General features: G+C 37.9%; 1 protein-coding gene across 1 annotated transcript in view; it reads left to right on the top strand.

Moving 5' to 3' along the window:
- The window catches only part of LMAN1L (lectin, mannose binding 1 like), a 652,875-nt gene that overhangs the window by 118,947 nt on the left and 518,164 nt on the right, over positions 1-15,764 (top strand). The window contains exon 2 of the mRNA XM_044077189.1: positions 10,305-10,459. Coding sequence (XP_043933124.1) covers positions 10,305-10,459 — 155 coding nt within the window. The remainder of the gene's footprint in view (positions 1-10,304; positions 10,460-15,764) is intronic.

The following is a 15,764-nucleotide window of genomic DNA, read 5'->3' as shown; positions in this document are numbered from 1 at the left end:
AAGCGTTTACAGATTAAAGCTGATTGTTTGCATTTCTTTAAAATTTCTGATGGTCTCTGATGTATTCTTTCAGTCACTTAGCTGCAGATGATAAACCTTTGTTCATAAAGTGTGAAACCTCTATTAAAGTTACTTTCAGTTGGAAATTGTTCTCAAGCTCTGACTTTCTGTGGTATTACTCTGGAGATATTTTTATGGTAGGTTCATTAAGCATTTTTACCATCTTCTGAATGATGACACAGTCACTATACATGTATTTAAATATGTATTTATTACATTTTATTGTTTCTACTGGTGAACTTTGATGCTGGTTTCTCTTGTTTATAATGTCTTGAGAAGGAGAAAGTCCAAGTCTTTCCTTTTACTAAATAGGAAATATCTATTCAGTTCTGTGCGGTTTATTTTTAAACCACATTGCTTTGTTCTTTGTAAATGTTTCTGTTTTTTAAGTGTGTGTATGTCTGTAAGACAGGGTCAAGTTGATTCATAGCATCATGTTACAGTATGTTTGGAAGTTATGCTGCTTACATAAAGACTGTTTTCTTGCTGATAATTCTGGCATTGAAGAAGTCCTCGCCTTACTTATCTGTGCTGAAATAACATTTCAATGAAAGACAAATTTGACTATTTTTTAGATTACATGTGTCTTTCCAATTTGTGTGTGCAGCCAATTGTAATATAGTCTACTCCTGACCCTCATATGAAACTCACAGACCATGGAAGACAATGCATGCAGCTCTGCACTGTTGCAGACGTGCAATATCATCAAACGTGCTTGGAGTGATGAAGGCCCACTTTCACTACTTAGATGACTACGCTCCAGAGACATCCAGCAAGATATCTGCCATGTACACTATGTTACACAATATGTTGGTACACATATAGATACAGCAGGGTACTGAAATCAGACAAGATGATGTACTGGAACCTGGAATTTATATATTTTGATGCATTCATATTGATTTCTTAGATGATTTTTAATTCAAACAGAGCACTTTGTCTGTCGTTTACATGTTCACATCAAGGATATTGGATTTAATTGTTGCATATGAAATTATATGAATGAGGTAATATTTTAAAGCAAAAAAAAAATTTGAAAGTTCATTTCACACAACAGACTGCTTCATTTTAATACATTGTTGTCTGTTGTAAATTAGGAACATTATTTTCCTTGGGTTGACTTTGATGTTGTGGTTTATGAAATCAGATTTGTGTTCCATAGCTTTACAAATTAAACTAGTCCAACTGATGGGTTTATAGTTCTTGGGGCCTGTGGTGTGGTTCCCCTAATGCAGGAACATCATAACTGACTTCCACTCTTCAGGGACATATCCTGTGGTTACACTTAGGTTAAACAACTTCAAGATGGGCTCTACAAGGACATCTTTTGTTCTGTTTCTCATGCAACTAGGTGGGTTATCTGGCCCAAATGAAATGGCATTTTTGCCCAATGAGAACATAGTTAGGATATGTTCCTTTAAGATCTTAGGCAGTGTCAGGGACTTCTAGAATTTAGGTGACTGTTCCCAGTTGAAAGTTTGCCTACAAGTATATTAGTTGTGTCCTTTGGATCTGAGTAGGTGATGCCATTATGGGTTGATTAAGAACACTTTTGGGTATTAATTCTTAAATTTCTGACACAGGTAAAGAGGGATTTATAATTGTCCTTGGCTTCGGATGCTAATTTTACTTCAGGTTTTGTCTCCCTAATGGCAGCTTTTAGTTCTTTTCTGATCCTTTTGATAGAGTACTTAGTGCGAGGAGAGTTACAGTTTATTATAGAACTTCAGGAGTCCCCCCTTTTGTTATAGAGATTATTTATACTGAATGGAACATCATGGCGGTTTTATTTTTCATTTTCACTTGGTGGTGCTGTGGTAGCGTTGTCGCCTCACAGTAAGACGTTGTCCTGTTCGATTCTCAGCTAAAGCATCTTCTGTGTGGAGACATGCGTGAATGGGTGTATCTTTGTTGAAGGTTGTGCATCAGGGCTGGCAACTCGGCATGTAAAAATCTACTGCCAATCATTAGCGGACCGGAGTTCCGCTGTGGCGACCCCTAACTGGGAAAAGCCAAAAGACACAACAACAACATTTGGCTTAAGCAGGGACTCCCTAGCAGAATCACTTTTCCACGTGGGAGTAGAACTGCAAAAATAGCAGCTGCAGCAACAGCAATGGGGGGTAGGGGCTAATGTTATTACAACTGATTTTTTATTTTATTTATTTTTTTTAATTATTGCAAGTGAATTTTGAGTGCTCATCATAGAGTTTCAGTAGATTTTCCCCTTTGAAGTCTTTAAATTTACAGTTGTTTGGGGGGGAGGTTGGCCTGAATCTTTAAAGGAGAAGAGTACTAGTTTATGGTTAGATTTAGCCAAGGATGTGGGTACAGTTGGGGTAGAACAGGCGAGGGCTATATTGTTATGGACATAAGGATAAGGCCATTTATTTTGTATGAGCTTCATGGTGATTTAATATGCTGCCATGAAGTGGCAGGCATGTTTTTTTTTACAGAAATTACCTGTACATTAAAACCTTGTTAGAGATTGTTTTTTTATCCAATCAGGGTAACATGTATGTTTTGCCCATTGACTAAGCAGTAGTATCTTTTAAGTACAGCAAGGGAGTCTGAATCAAATACTTAAAGAATAAATCTTATTTCAGAAAAAGATGTGAAAACTACAAGGTAAAACAAGGTAATAAACAAAGAGTAGTTTAGTGGAAATCCATAAGAGACAAAGAAAATTAAAGAAAAAAAGAAAGACAGAAATAGAGAGAAGGAAAGACAGGAAGAAAGAATATGCAAAGTAGTCACCTTTTAGGTTACAATATACTTAAAAAAATGTTTATTCTTCTGTAATGTTCTCATCACTTCCATATAATCTTCTTTAGTAAAAGCTATCATTTTCCATTTTATAAAATTTTTCCAAAACAATTTTATGGCTCGTTATTTCTTCATATTTAATTTCTTCTGTAATACCTTTCATTAAAATGATATAATAACGCCTTTATTTTTTTTATTCTAAACTTTTATTAAAAATAACCTATCCAATCATGTCCTGATGCACTGTTTACATTAATTTTTAAAGATCTCCTTACTTCTTCATAGGTCAACAAATATACTCTGATAGCTTCTCTGATGAAAGTGTCAGTTCCAACTCAATGCCAGGGCACTTCTATGGGCTAGGCTTATAAAGGTTCCAGGGCCATTGGCCTAGTACACACCTATGAACCTATGAACAAGAGCTCAACAAGGACTCACCTTACTGACATCAGGTCACCGGGAACTCAAGCTGATGAAAACTGTAAACATGCTTTTTGATGAGGACAACATCATCCCACACCCACCCATTCACACAACACATCAACACATCCTTGAACTTATGTTTACTAGCTCCACAGCCACACAGACATGGAAAAAGGAGACATTTAAAAAAAAAGAATCACTGCTGGAGAACAGTTAGAAACTGTACCAGCAGTATAGAAACTGCACCAGCAGTACTTTACAACTGGCAATAGCAGTTAGGGGAATTCAACACCGGGGTGCAGAACTCTACCATAACACCGGGGTGCTGAACTGCACCATAACACCAGGATGCTGAACTCTGCCATAACACTGGGGTGCTGAGCACCACCATAACACTGGGGTGCTGAACTCTGCCATAACACCGGGGTGCTGAACTCCACCATAACACCAGGATGCTTAAGTCTGCCATAACATCGGAGTGCTGAACTCCACCATAACATCGGGGTGCTAAATGCCACCATAACACCGGGGTGCTGAACTCTGCCATAACACTGGGGTGCTGAACTCCACTGTAACACTGGGGTGCTGAACTCTGCCATAACACCGGGGTGCTGAACGCCATCATAACACTAGGATGCTGAACTCTGCCATAACACCGGGGTGCTAAACTCTACCATAAGAAACCTCATCCTCTTTACATTCAGGGAGACGTAGGAAAGCCACTGCTATTTCATTAGACATTTTTTCCTCCACATAAATATTCTCCTATATCTATCTTTTCTCATGTAGTTGTTTAGATATTCATTCACAGTGGTTAATAAATCCAGTCTACCATTTTTTATATGTTTCTTAGAATCAAATACACTTTGTGTAATTACTTCATTTTTCATTGCTTAGTTACCAAAGGTGATGCTTCCTTCTTCCCCTTTAACATGTGTTTTGTGGTTCTCTGTCTACTTCTTAATTTTCATCTTGATATTTTTATGTAAGGTTTTTCCTACAGCTATAGCATTCTTCATTTTTCTTTGTGTTTTTCCCATTATTTTAAATTCTCTCTTAGCTCAGTATAATCCTTTTTCATTTTTTTCTTTAAATACATTCTGTCATTAATTTCATGATAAATAAGATACCCTCATATTAATATGACCTGTTCATAATCTTTCACACATTTCTTTAAATTCAGCATTTCCATAGTATGTTCTAAAACTAAAGCAGACCTGTCTCTTTAGTTTACTTATCTGCATTTTTTTCAGTAATTACTGTGGTTAATGCCTTATGGTCGGAGAAACACTATTCATGCATCTACATGTAATAATATGTTTCTATATGAATTCACTAAAATATTATCATAAGTATTTCCTTTACTATATTTATGGCTGTTGACTGTAACCTACCCAAGTCACACTGCATTCTTAATTTTACATCAATAGCTGTCTTTTTCTTCCCATAAATGCAGTCTTGAATTCTTCTACCCATACAGTACATACTGACAAATGAAAATATGAGTCCATGAGTTATAACTATTTTCTTTCTTTTTGCGATATGGTTGAATGAATACATTATACCTTTCAAAACATGAAAGTCTTCAAACTTCAAATCAAATATATGATCTTTGCTTACTCTTTCACATGAATTAACATATTAAATTGTCTTTCTCTCTTCAACACAGTAAATATTCAAAAGCATTGTGATGCTTATATTCCATATCACATTTTTGCCATCTATACTGGTATATTAATCTATTTCTTTCAGATGAAAGTCTGCACTCTTGTAAACAGACAGTATCTTTTTTGTTTCTCTTTTTACTTCTGCTGTGTAACAAACAATCCAAAGCAGGAGAGACAAAAAGCAAACTTGTAAAACATAAACTACGTTAGTTGCCAGAAGGAGAAGCTGCAAGGTTCTTGAAAAACGTTTATTATCCACAAATGAGCGCTTTCCTTCATGTAACAGTAATAAACTTCTTTAGATAAGTTTAAAAAAAAAAACAAAAGGCAGGTTTTTAAATAAGGCCCAAAATGATCATCTGATCTAAGAATGATGTCATTAAACCCTTCCATTTCCATTTCTTAAAGTGCCAAAGTGCTGTAAAAAGTGCTATTTAAAGTGCATAAACACAATAATCTAAAAGTGTGAGATTATTAGTTCAGTAATAAACTTACTAAAAAGAATATTAAAAATAACACAACCAAAAGAATAAAAATAAAATTATTAAAAATACAAATTATCATTGAGATTACTAACATGTAAACCTACCCAAATGGAAATAATAATAATAATGCTGCCTTATCTGGTTAAAACTTTATGCTTTAAAATACAACTGATCAAGCAATAATCATTCATACCTAGCCAGTTGCAAGCATTTAAAAGTAGCTGCCAAAATAATTCTTTTTCTTCTAAAACCTGTGTCCATGGACCCCCTCTCATACTGATATCGACCTTCTCTATAGTATTTGAAATGGTAGTTAGGGTACATGTGAACATGTTTTGCTAATGCATTATTCAGATGCATATAACTTTTTTATCATATTTGTGTTTATAAATCCAGTCCCATAATCTACATTCAATTTTGCCTATTTAAAACATAGGCAGGACTGGTATAATCCTACATATACAACTCCCTTGAACTCACAGTTGTATCTACCCTTTATCCGTTACTCCTTACTACAGATGTTAAAAGAATCACCAGTAAAAATATATTTACAATATGAGCAATGCTCACATTTTTCATAGTGGGGATAAGATTGTTATGATGTGTATTGCTGGTATTGTTGCTTGTCATGTTCTCCAGGATAGTTTTAAAATTAGAGCCCCTATGGTATACTATAGTGTTTTTTTCACCTACTTTGTTTTTAACTAGAATGTCATCACATGTAATAACCCAGTTTTTGTTTTAGAATCACAGATAAAACATATAATAAAACTAAAGGTTAAGTTAAAGTTATATTGTGTTCCATCTGGCCTAGAAGATTGTGCATAAGATGTAAGCCCTACAAGTGAAGTATTTAAAGTAGGTCTGAAATGTCCTGCTGTTCTTTTACTGTATACTTCTCTTGTTAATTCCTGAAGAACAGGTTTTGGATATCCTCTCCTGACAAACATTCCCACCAAGTTAATTGCACTCTTCTTCAAACTGTGAGTCTAAAGTAACCATCTTCACTGCCCTCGTGAGCTGCCCTGTCACTTCTGACCTTTTTTGATATTGGGGGTGTGAGCTGGTGTAATGAAGAAAGGTGTTAGAGTAGGCCTTCTTCCTGTAAATAGTGGATGTATACCTGTTGGACCAAATGTCTTTCTTCAACAATACATCCAGATAGGCTATCTTATCTGATGCACATTCATGTATAAAATGTAAAATGTTAGTTGTAAAATTGATGTATTCCATAAAGGACTTAATATTCTCAACCTTGTCCTACCAGAGGATAAAGATATCATCCAGGTAGTGGACATAAGGCTGGAAGGATGCTTTCGCATCATTTTCACACAGAAACTTACGGTCCCAAAGCGCCATGACTAGGTTTGCAAAAATAGAGCCGCAAGGTGACCCCATGGCTACCCAACTCTTCTGTAACGGATAATATTTTCCCTCATATAAAATGTAATTGTTATCCAAAACCAGATGAAACAGCTCCTCATAGAGATTAATCTCATCTTGGGGATAACAAGCCCACCCTCTTTATCCAGTTTCATGAGTCTAACATTCTGTTGTTTTAAAAAATGCAATAACTCAACTTTGTACCTACTTAAGTTGAATTCACAATGCCTATTATTTTGTTGTAACAAGTTTCTGATATCTAATTCACATACTTTTTCAAAAAGTTGCAGTACTGGATGCAGTGGTGGGTTGAATGTGCTTGAAATATGCAAATCATCAGCTGGGATATTATTACCATCAAAAATAAGTTTAAGGTTTAGTTTTCTTAAATACTTTTTTAAATCTAGCAAAGTGTTAGCCACATTGGCTCTCTTAGATGGAAAAAAAAGTAAGTCCTTTTAACAGTAAATATGCTATTTCTTGATCAAAGGACATGCTGGAAAAATTGTAAATTTTAAATTCCACTTCCAGGTTGTGAATTATTTCAAAAGTATGTAGTGTGACCATATTTGTTGAAATAGTCACTTCTGTTAATTCCTCCATCCTTGATATGTCCGCTGCAGTTGGTTTGGCTGTTAGGGTTGGAACTGATTGCTCTATCTCCATTGGTTCCTCCTGAGGGAGGTGTCCAAAAATCCTGGTTGTTCCATTGTTCACTATGTTGGTGTTGATTGTGGTAATCATGGTTTATTTCCCTTATCCTTTCTGAGCATCTCAATGGTGTAAATTCCATGGGATCAGATAAAGGGATAGCAGGTTAGTTATACTCTTGAGCATTGCCACCATTAGTCATAGGTTTGTTCTGATGAATAGTGTTGTTACTGCTAGATTCTACATATTACCAGTGCCTCTCTACCCCAAATCTGGGATGGTGGGGAACTAGGGCACACAGTATCTTTGGTATAGTCGATCCTGTCTCTCTCAATTTTCCTTAGTTTCATTGCTTTCAAACGTTCTAGTTGCTTGTCAATACTGCTGAAAATTCTTACATGTTCAAATGTTCAAATTTATATTGCTCCTATTGGATATCCTGCTTTATGAGGTTATCCAGAAAGTTGAGCTCCATAGATAGCTTTTCAATACGTTTAATATCATGTTTAATGAGCAATTCGAGCAACTCACACTCTTGTTTATCAAATAGGGCCAGAAGATCAAGATGAAGGGGGAAGTTTTTCTCCAGGCCTCTCAGAAATCACCAGATTCTCAGTCCTTTGGATACTTGTTTATTTTTGATACATTCAACAAAATAAGAATTTTCAAGCTGAAGTATTTTGTATTTCAGCAATTTATAATCAATGTCATTCAGTTTTTCATAAACTGTAGAATTCTGAACTATTGGCTCCACACTGAAATCAAATCCTTGCTGCAACCATTCATTTAAGACCAGAACATTGCCCTGAAAAGGCGATACCTCACCGGAATATTTCCAAAAGTGTTTGAAGCTGCATGGGTTTTTGCTTGTTGCATAGATGCTGGAACATCACCCAAAGCTGAGTGATACCTCACCAGACCATTAGAATTACTAGCAAACACATTGTCAGTTTGTAAATTATTAGTTTGAACTGTACGCATGCCATGCAGAACAGGCAAAGAATCAGAAGAAAAAAATTGCAGGTTGCCCTTGTAGTTGGGAGGGTTCAGAAACAAGTTGTTACCTTTGTAGTTCTGAGAAAGACTGTGCACTCTTTGTGAAAGCTGTTTGTCCATCATCAGCTCCCCTTGTCAATAATCCTAATCATGCCTTATTACTGAAGTGGGAGTGGGGTCAACTAGGAGGAGTCATCATTCAGATAGCCATCAGGGGAGGCTCAAGATTTTTGCTGTTTTTGTGGCCCAAAAAAAGTCACAAAAAGTCTTATTCAAAGTACATAACTGTCTGTAGCTATCTTCTGGGATAGTTATTTCTTCACTTTTATACATTTTTCCACAAGCTGTCTGTCTGGCGAGTTTCCTTTTTCTGTAACCTATAGCTTAGTAAATTTTCTCCTTCAAAAATGAAATTGCAGATTCAGACTTTTTGAAAAATGCTCCTCTACATGTCTGTTCATGTGAAAACTACCTTGAACACTTGGGATTGTAGCCAGTAATTGTCCAGACATCGATGGACAGCTTGTGCCCCTTTTCATCTTCATTATTAAACTTTCTGTTCCTTCTGGGAACTTTGTGTTTGTTGGGCTGGCTGTTATAGAGTAGTCACTGGCATCTGGAGAAGATGTCACCTCAGTGGCAATGTGCTCCACTATTTTTTTCCACCATGCCTCCAGATTTTTGCTTCATATTTTGGGTCTGTTCATCATAAAGTTTGTGGTTTTCTGGATTTTTCAAGCAAATCAGTAAGGACTGAATTCACTAAATAATGGAGAGACATTTGAGTTTCAGATTTCATATCCTTCAGAAAATGCACGGTAACACAAGACTTTTTATTCTAGCAACTTTCTAAGTTTCTAAGATCAAATTTGTTCCTATTTTTGGGGCTTCATCCCCATATTATTTTTCTCTTTGTCCAGATTTTTTGTGCTAAGAGGTTGAGAGCTATGGTTTCCACAAATCATCTGACTGTCCTTTAATTGGTTCTGGGGATTCATATTGTGTAGACATCATTTTCAGCAATATTCATAATGATAATTTCTGCTATTTCTTTTCCTTCCTCTGTCATATGTCTCTTACATAAATTAATTCAGGGGTTTCCCTATAAACTTAGAGGTGTCCTTCTCCATATTGCAAACTCTACCTACTCCTAAGCACACAGTAACATGAAAAGTAAGTCAAAAATATATGGGAAGTTCTCCACTGTCCTGACCAGAATTCCCATAGTCAGCATGGATACCACCATAGTCTCCCCTCCAGATAGATTATGCCTAGTGGGAGTAACCTGGTCAACAAAAGCAAGTAAAATTAATATACTTTGGTTCATAGGTAATTACTAGGCTAATGACCTCAGGAAGCCTTTTTAAGTCTAGCCATGCTTTTTTGAGGTAAGAATCCAACCCTGTACCTTGTGTGTGTGTGTGTGTGTGTGTGTGTGTGTGTGTGTGTGTGTGTGTGTGTGTGTGTGTGTGAGGTAAACTCCTTAACCATTATGCTAACCCTCAAACCATTTTTAGATAGATATGTAACATATAGTGAGGGACACGAATATATGGATGGATCGCTGACTAGAAGTAACAACTTGTTCACTAAACAGATGTGGTACATCATATGGTCTTAACTATCATAAAAGGTATGTTTCTAATATCTAAACTGTCATTACACATTATTGTAAATTTGGCAAGGAGATAAGAAAAGAAGTTATGTTTAAAAAGCTGTTTTACGGTGAGAAGATTGCACCCTAATGGCTAAAATACAGCTTTAATACAAACTCTTTCTCAAATTATTTCTAACAGAATATGCAAAATATAGACTGAGGAAGCACAAGACAGTGTATAGTAACTGCATCTTTATTTTTGCCTTTGTTTGACAGACGTCATTCCCAGCACAGATCAAGTTCGAGTGGCTCCGTCCCTGCGAAGTCAGCGAGGGTCATTGTGGACAAGCTACAATGCATCATTTGAGAACTGGGAAGTGGAGATGGCCTTTAGTATATCTGGAATGCTGAGAATTGGTGCAGATGGTCTGGTAAGGGCTCATTCTTTTTTGTGATAACCTTCCCAAGAAAGTACTGGATGGCAAGCAGAGAAACTGACACCCACGATAAATCAACATAAAAGGCACACATCCTCACTAATCTCATGCAGATTAAACACCTCCCATATTCGTCATCCAGAGGCTGTGCCCCTTCTGCCCCACCCCCCACCAGCCGCCACAGTACAAGTTATCAACTCCATTGTCACTGCAGGTCAGAGAAAGAAATAAAAGCTCCTACTTGTACTGATATAAGCCATCTCTGATGAATAGTTAGTGTTTTTGTTATCCTCAGTCCAACAACATTAGTGTTCTGGGCTTGAAAAAGTATGATTTGGTAACATAGTTACCAATCAATAGTTATTTGACCTTGTAAAATGGATCATGCTATAGTGCCTTGTGAGTGAGATTTTAGATTTGTTGCAGAATATCAGCTAGGTAGCAAACAACATGCATGGGAACTCACAGCACTGGGATGTAGAACCTGTAGGCTGTTAAAGTCACAGCCCTTCATCAATCTTTATTGCACAACCTTGACCAGGTCCAGTTAATTAACTTCTGTTGCTATATAGAATAATATGTTAACAGATTGCATGTTGAAGATATCATACTTTAGAATTTCTTCTAAATTAACTGTGAAAAAACTGGAGTAGTCGTAATTCTTAGGATAGCAATAAAAGAAATACATGAGTGTGTGATACAAAAACATTCATGTAGACATACACATGCCTGTGGTTTCACACTACAGTGGAAAGAACATTATACCAGCACATAAAATAAACAGCACTGTCAAAATTCTCATGATACTTATTCAAATATTTCATATTCCATAAATTTTTTCCTATGTATGCAGGATCAGTTAAAGTTCTTTTACACTAACCATCTTCACTTCCTTCAGTGCTGCAATGAATTTCTATGTAATCCACAAAAATAATTAAAATGCTTATACATCAAGGACATTTTATTTATTTAAGTTTGATGACCGGGGAAGTCCACTGGGCCAAGAAGAGCCTGTTTTCAGTGGATACCTGGGGAGAAAAGCTGCACAATAATTACAAGTTACATTACACATGTTACAAAAGGACATAGTTCATACAACTAATAAAACATTTACAGATAAGCTCCATGATATTTACAATTGTGTTGTCACAATGTTACAAAAATGAAAGACATAATTCAATACAGAAATTTCAACATTTACATAAAAGTGAATATTTTTGTTATAAACTCAATTGTAGGTTTAACATTTGAAAATATATAGCTACTAGCCATTAGTAGGTTAGGAAAATATTATGCATGGAGAGGGTAATAATATATTTGAGATTGGAGAGTATAGTACAATAGATACTAGACAGAAAGTTAGTTTTTGGTAGGGGAGGGATTGTTTTGGGTGGGATGAAGTAATATTAGAGGTAGCTGGATGAGTTAGTGCAAGGTGGAATGGGTGGGAGAGGGGTTTAAGTTGGAGCGTGACAAGGGCATTCCCATCTGGAAGAAAGATGAGAAAGTAGCTGAGACTTGAAATTTGTATGGTTAGGTAGGTTGTGTAGATGTGTGGGGAGAGAGTTCCCCTGTTTAGCTAAGGACTGAAACAGCAGTAGATGTCCAGGAAGTCGTGTAGGTTTGTGGACCTGAAGGAGATTTTGTTTCTGGATTTGAGTGAGCGGTTGGGAATGTAAGGTTTTAAGGAAGTAGCGAGAGGTGGGAAGTCGGCAGGTTCAAAGATGAGCTTGTGGGCAATGGTGAGTTGTAGGTAACTAAGGTAGTTGGGCAGTTCAAGCCAGTTGAGGGTGAGGAGGTAGTGGCAGTGGTGGGATGAGGTTTTTGAATTGGTTGCAAATTTGGAGATCTTCTGGTAGCAGGATTCAAGTTTGGACCAAAGGCCAAGATGGAGATTGGTGAAAAGAGGGGCACCATACATAAGGGAGGGGAGTAGGAAGGTGGATGCAAGAGTATGATGGGTAGAGGGGCTTAGGAAGCAGTTGTGTCTGTAATGGAGACCTAACTTTTGGTGGGTTTTCTTAATTGCGGAGTGGATGTGGGTGTCAAATTTTAGTTCTTCATCAATAATGATGCCAAGAAGGTTGGTGTTTAGAACAATTTCAAGGAGGGTGTTGTTTTGGCTCTGTATGGTGCATGTGGTTTTGTCAATGATGGAGTTTTTGGTAGGGGAAAAAGCATTAGTTTGGTTTTATTTGCATTTAGTGCCAGATGGTTAGACTGCATCCATGTTTCTGTATTGGAGAAGGCTAGTTGGGTTTTTGCTAGGCACTCAGAGGGGAGAAGGCTGAGCAGATGATTGTTGAGTCATCTGCATATTGGATGACAGATGAGTGTGGGATGGATTGGTGAAAGTTGTTAATGAATAGGTTGAAGATAAGAGGGCCAAGAACAGAACCTTGTGGGACATCTGTGAGTGTAGGAAGGAAGGGGGAGGTTGAAGTTTTCCACTGGACAGCTTGCTGGAAAACCAGGCTATGGTGGTGGGAGAGAGTTGTAGGGTGGAGAGTTGGGATATAAGTAGGGTGTGTGAGATGGTGTCAAAGGCCTTTGACAGATCTAGGAATAGTGTGGATATGAACATGCCTGAGTCACGTTCAAGGTCTATGGTTTCAAGAAAGGAAAGAAGGGCAGTCATGGTGCTGTGGCCAGGGTGGAAGCCATGTTGGGTAGGGGAGAGGAAATTGCTTAGGGTTGGTCCAAGGCTAGTTTAGTATCTTTTGATAACCATGGGCAGGGATTAGTTTTGATGCATTTGGTTCAAAGGGGGGCTTGCTGATTGAGAAGGGTTAGGAATAAGTGGTTAAAGTAGGAAATGGCATCATCTAGAGGAAGGGTTTTTAAAAGGGACCAGTCAGTATGCTTTAAGCATCTGAGAAAGTTAGAGGGTTGAAAGAGGAGAGGTTGCGGTTTTGGATGTAGTGGTTTTGTTTTTGCAGTGGAGATGGGAGACAGTTGGTGAAGGCTGGTAGGTGATCGCTGAGAGGATCAGGTAATGTTTTGGCTTTGGTGATAAGGTTTAGGTGAGTTGTTAGGATCCAGTCAATGATGGTACCAGAGGTACCATCTTTATTTTATCTGGTTGGAGATTGTATTAGTTGGGAGAAGTTGTATAGGTTGATTGTGTGGGAAGGGGCTTCAGAGTTAATAGTGTTCCAGTTGGTGTTGGTATCACTGCATATATAGGTTTCATTTTTTTATACTGGAGGAGAACCAGGACACGATGTTTTCAAGAGTTTTGATATTATCACCAGGTGGAGTATAGCAGGCAGCAATACATATGGACTTGTGGTTGTTTATTTTTAGCAAACCTATTATAATTTAAGTGTTGGCAAAGGGGGTCTATATTATAACATCAAATTTTATAAAGTTCGAATGTTATAATATCGAACCAGTTTTGTCGAACGCTGAAAACAGCGAAGGTGCAGGACACCAAATTCTTTCCCAGGGAAAGAATTCGGTGGGCCATTGCTGTGGCTTCACTGTTTTCAGCATTCGATATGTTGGAGCATCACGGGTTGGGTTCAGGTAAGTGTGCGATTGTGTGTAGGTTAGGGTTAGGTGAGTTAGGGTTAGGGAGTGGGTCAGGTAAGTGTGCAGTTGTGTGTAGGTTAGGGTTAGGGGGTGGGTTAGGTGAGTTAGGGTTAGGGCACGGGTGAGGTGAGTGTGCGATAGTGACGGACCTTAGGGTTAGGGTTGGGTTAAGGTAAGTGGATAGCTAGTAGTGTATGTAAAGTTTAGTTTAGGTTTAGGTGTAGGATTTTAAGTGTCTGTGTGTGGATTGCTGTTTTTTTGTGTGTGTTTGTGCTGTGTGTATGTTTCGTGGAATAGCGATTTTTTTTCCCTGGGAAAGTATGGGCAGTATGTTGGGCAAGGGTAGCTTGGGTTTAGTGAGAGTAGTGATATTCTGATACTATATTTAGGAGGGGAGTACAGGGGGGGTTGGGTTGGAAGCAGTTTTGGTTTGAATAAATAGATTTGGTTAGAGGTAAAGAGTTCATGTGAGATGGATGAGTAGGATGGGAATTGAGGTTGATGGTAAGATGTAGTGGAGTATGTGTGAGAGTTATGACAAGGGTTGAGAAAAAGTGTGAGATAGGCAAGACAAGAGAGAGAGAAATTAGCAGGGCAAATGGGGTTATAGGGAGAGATGTTATGGAGCATTGTAGGAGGGTGGATGTTCGGGGTGATGTAGATCTTCAGGTGGGTGAGCTTTGGCTTAGGTGTATTGTGATTGGAGAGGTGTTGGGTGGGGAGGAGTCAGGGGATGTATAATAGTACAAGTAGTGGGGGCGGGTGGAATTTGGGGGCAGGATAGGGGAGCAGAGTGAGCCTGAAAGGTGAATGGAGTAGGATACACCTTCTGGCAGGAGAAGCAGTCCTTCTGGGAGGAGCAGCAGTCATCAAACAGAAAACAATCAGTGAGAAAGTTAGAAAATACAGAAATAGGGCAGCCTAGCATTTTGGTTTGATTGTTAGCTTTCTGTTTGTTTTTATTATTTACCAACTAAACAATGGGGGGAAAGACCATCAGGTTGCAGATCTGAGAGCTAGGCCAGGGAGGTAAGTAGGGAGCTACTGGAAGGAAAGACGAGACACTGGGTCTGATGAATGTGTGACTGAAAAGTCTGTGTGTCTGAAAGCAGTCAGAGTGAGAAACAGACACAGAAAGCAGGTTGCAGCATGAGGGGCTATACCAGTAGGAAAAGGAATAGAGCTAGGAGAAAAAATAGTCAGGCAATGGGGTAGGTAAGCAGGAGTAACAAGATTACTGCTGAGTGAGCAAGGGGTTGGGGGTACACAGATATGTGTTTGTAGCTGACAAAGAGCAGTATTAAATAAGGCACAATAGTATGTTAGAAGGAAAGAGTAAAATATATATACATTAACACATACACTGTTCTTAAAGGCACTGTTGCTGGATAGGATTCTGCCAATGGAGCAAAACACAAAGGGGAGTGGGAGGTCTTCTTATGTTTGCAGGAGTTTATAAAATCTTTGTTTTGGTGCACAGGACCTGGTCAGTGTGTGTACAGCTCTGCGTTTAGGGAATATCTGTTTCCACCTTACTGCATTTGGTTGTGAAACAAAGTTGCTCATTAGTCTGACATATTCTTACTTTTTAAAATGTTCAATATTTTTATTTGTTAGCTGGGTAAGCCCTCTAGGTAGACGTGCCTGTTTATTTTAGGGGTGACTCAGGAACAATGTTGAGTTTAAGTGACTCACTTAGCTGAACGATAGAGAATGAGGGATCAAATTCAAGGCTTCAGAAATCATTAATAGCTCATAGCTTCAG

Source organism: Protopterus annectens, chromosome 7.part0, assembly GCF_019279795.1.
Source record: "Protopterus annectens isolate FY-2018-M chromosome 7.part0, PAN1.0, whole genome shotgun sequence".
In the NCBI taxonomy this organism is placed as follows: domain Eukaryota; kingdom Metazoa; phylum Chordata; order Ceratodontiformes; family Protopteridae; genus Protopterus; species Protopterus annectens.
Note: the sequence above shows the minus strand (reverse complement) of the source record. Positions and strands in the feature narration are given on the sequence as shown.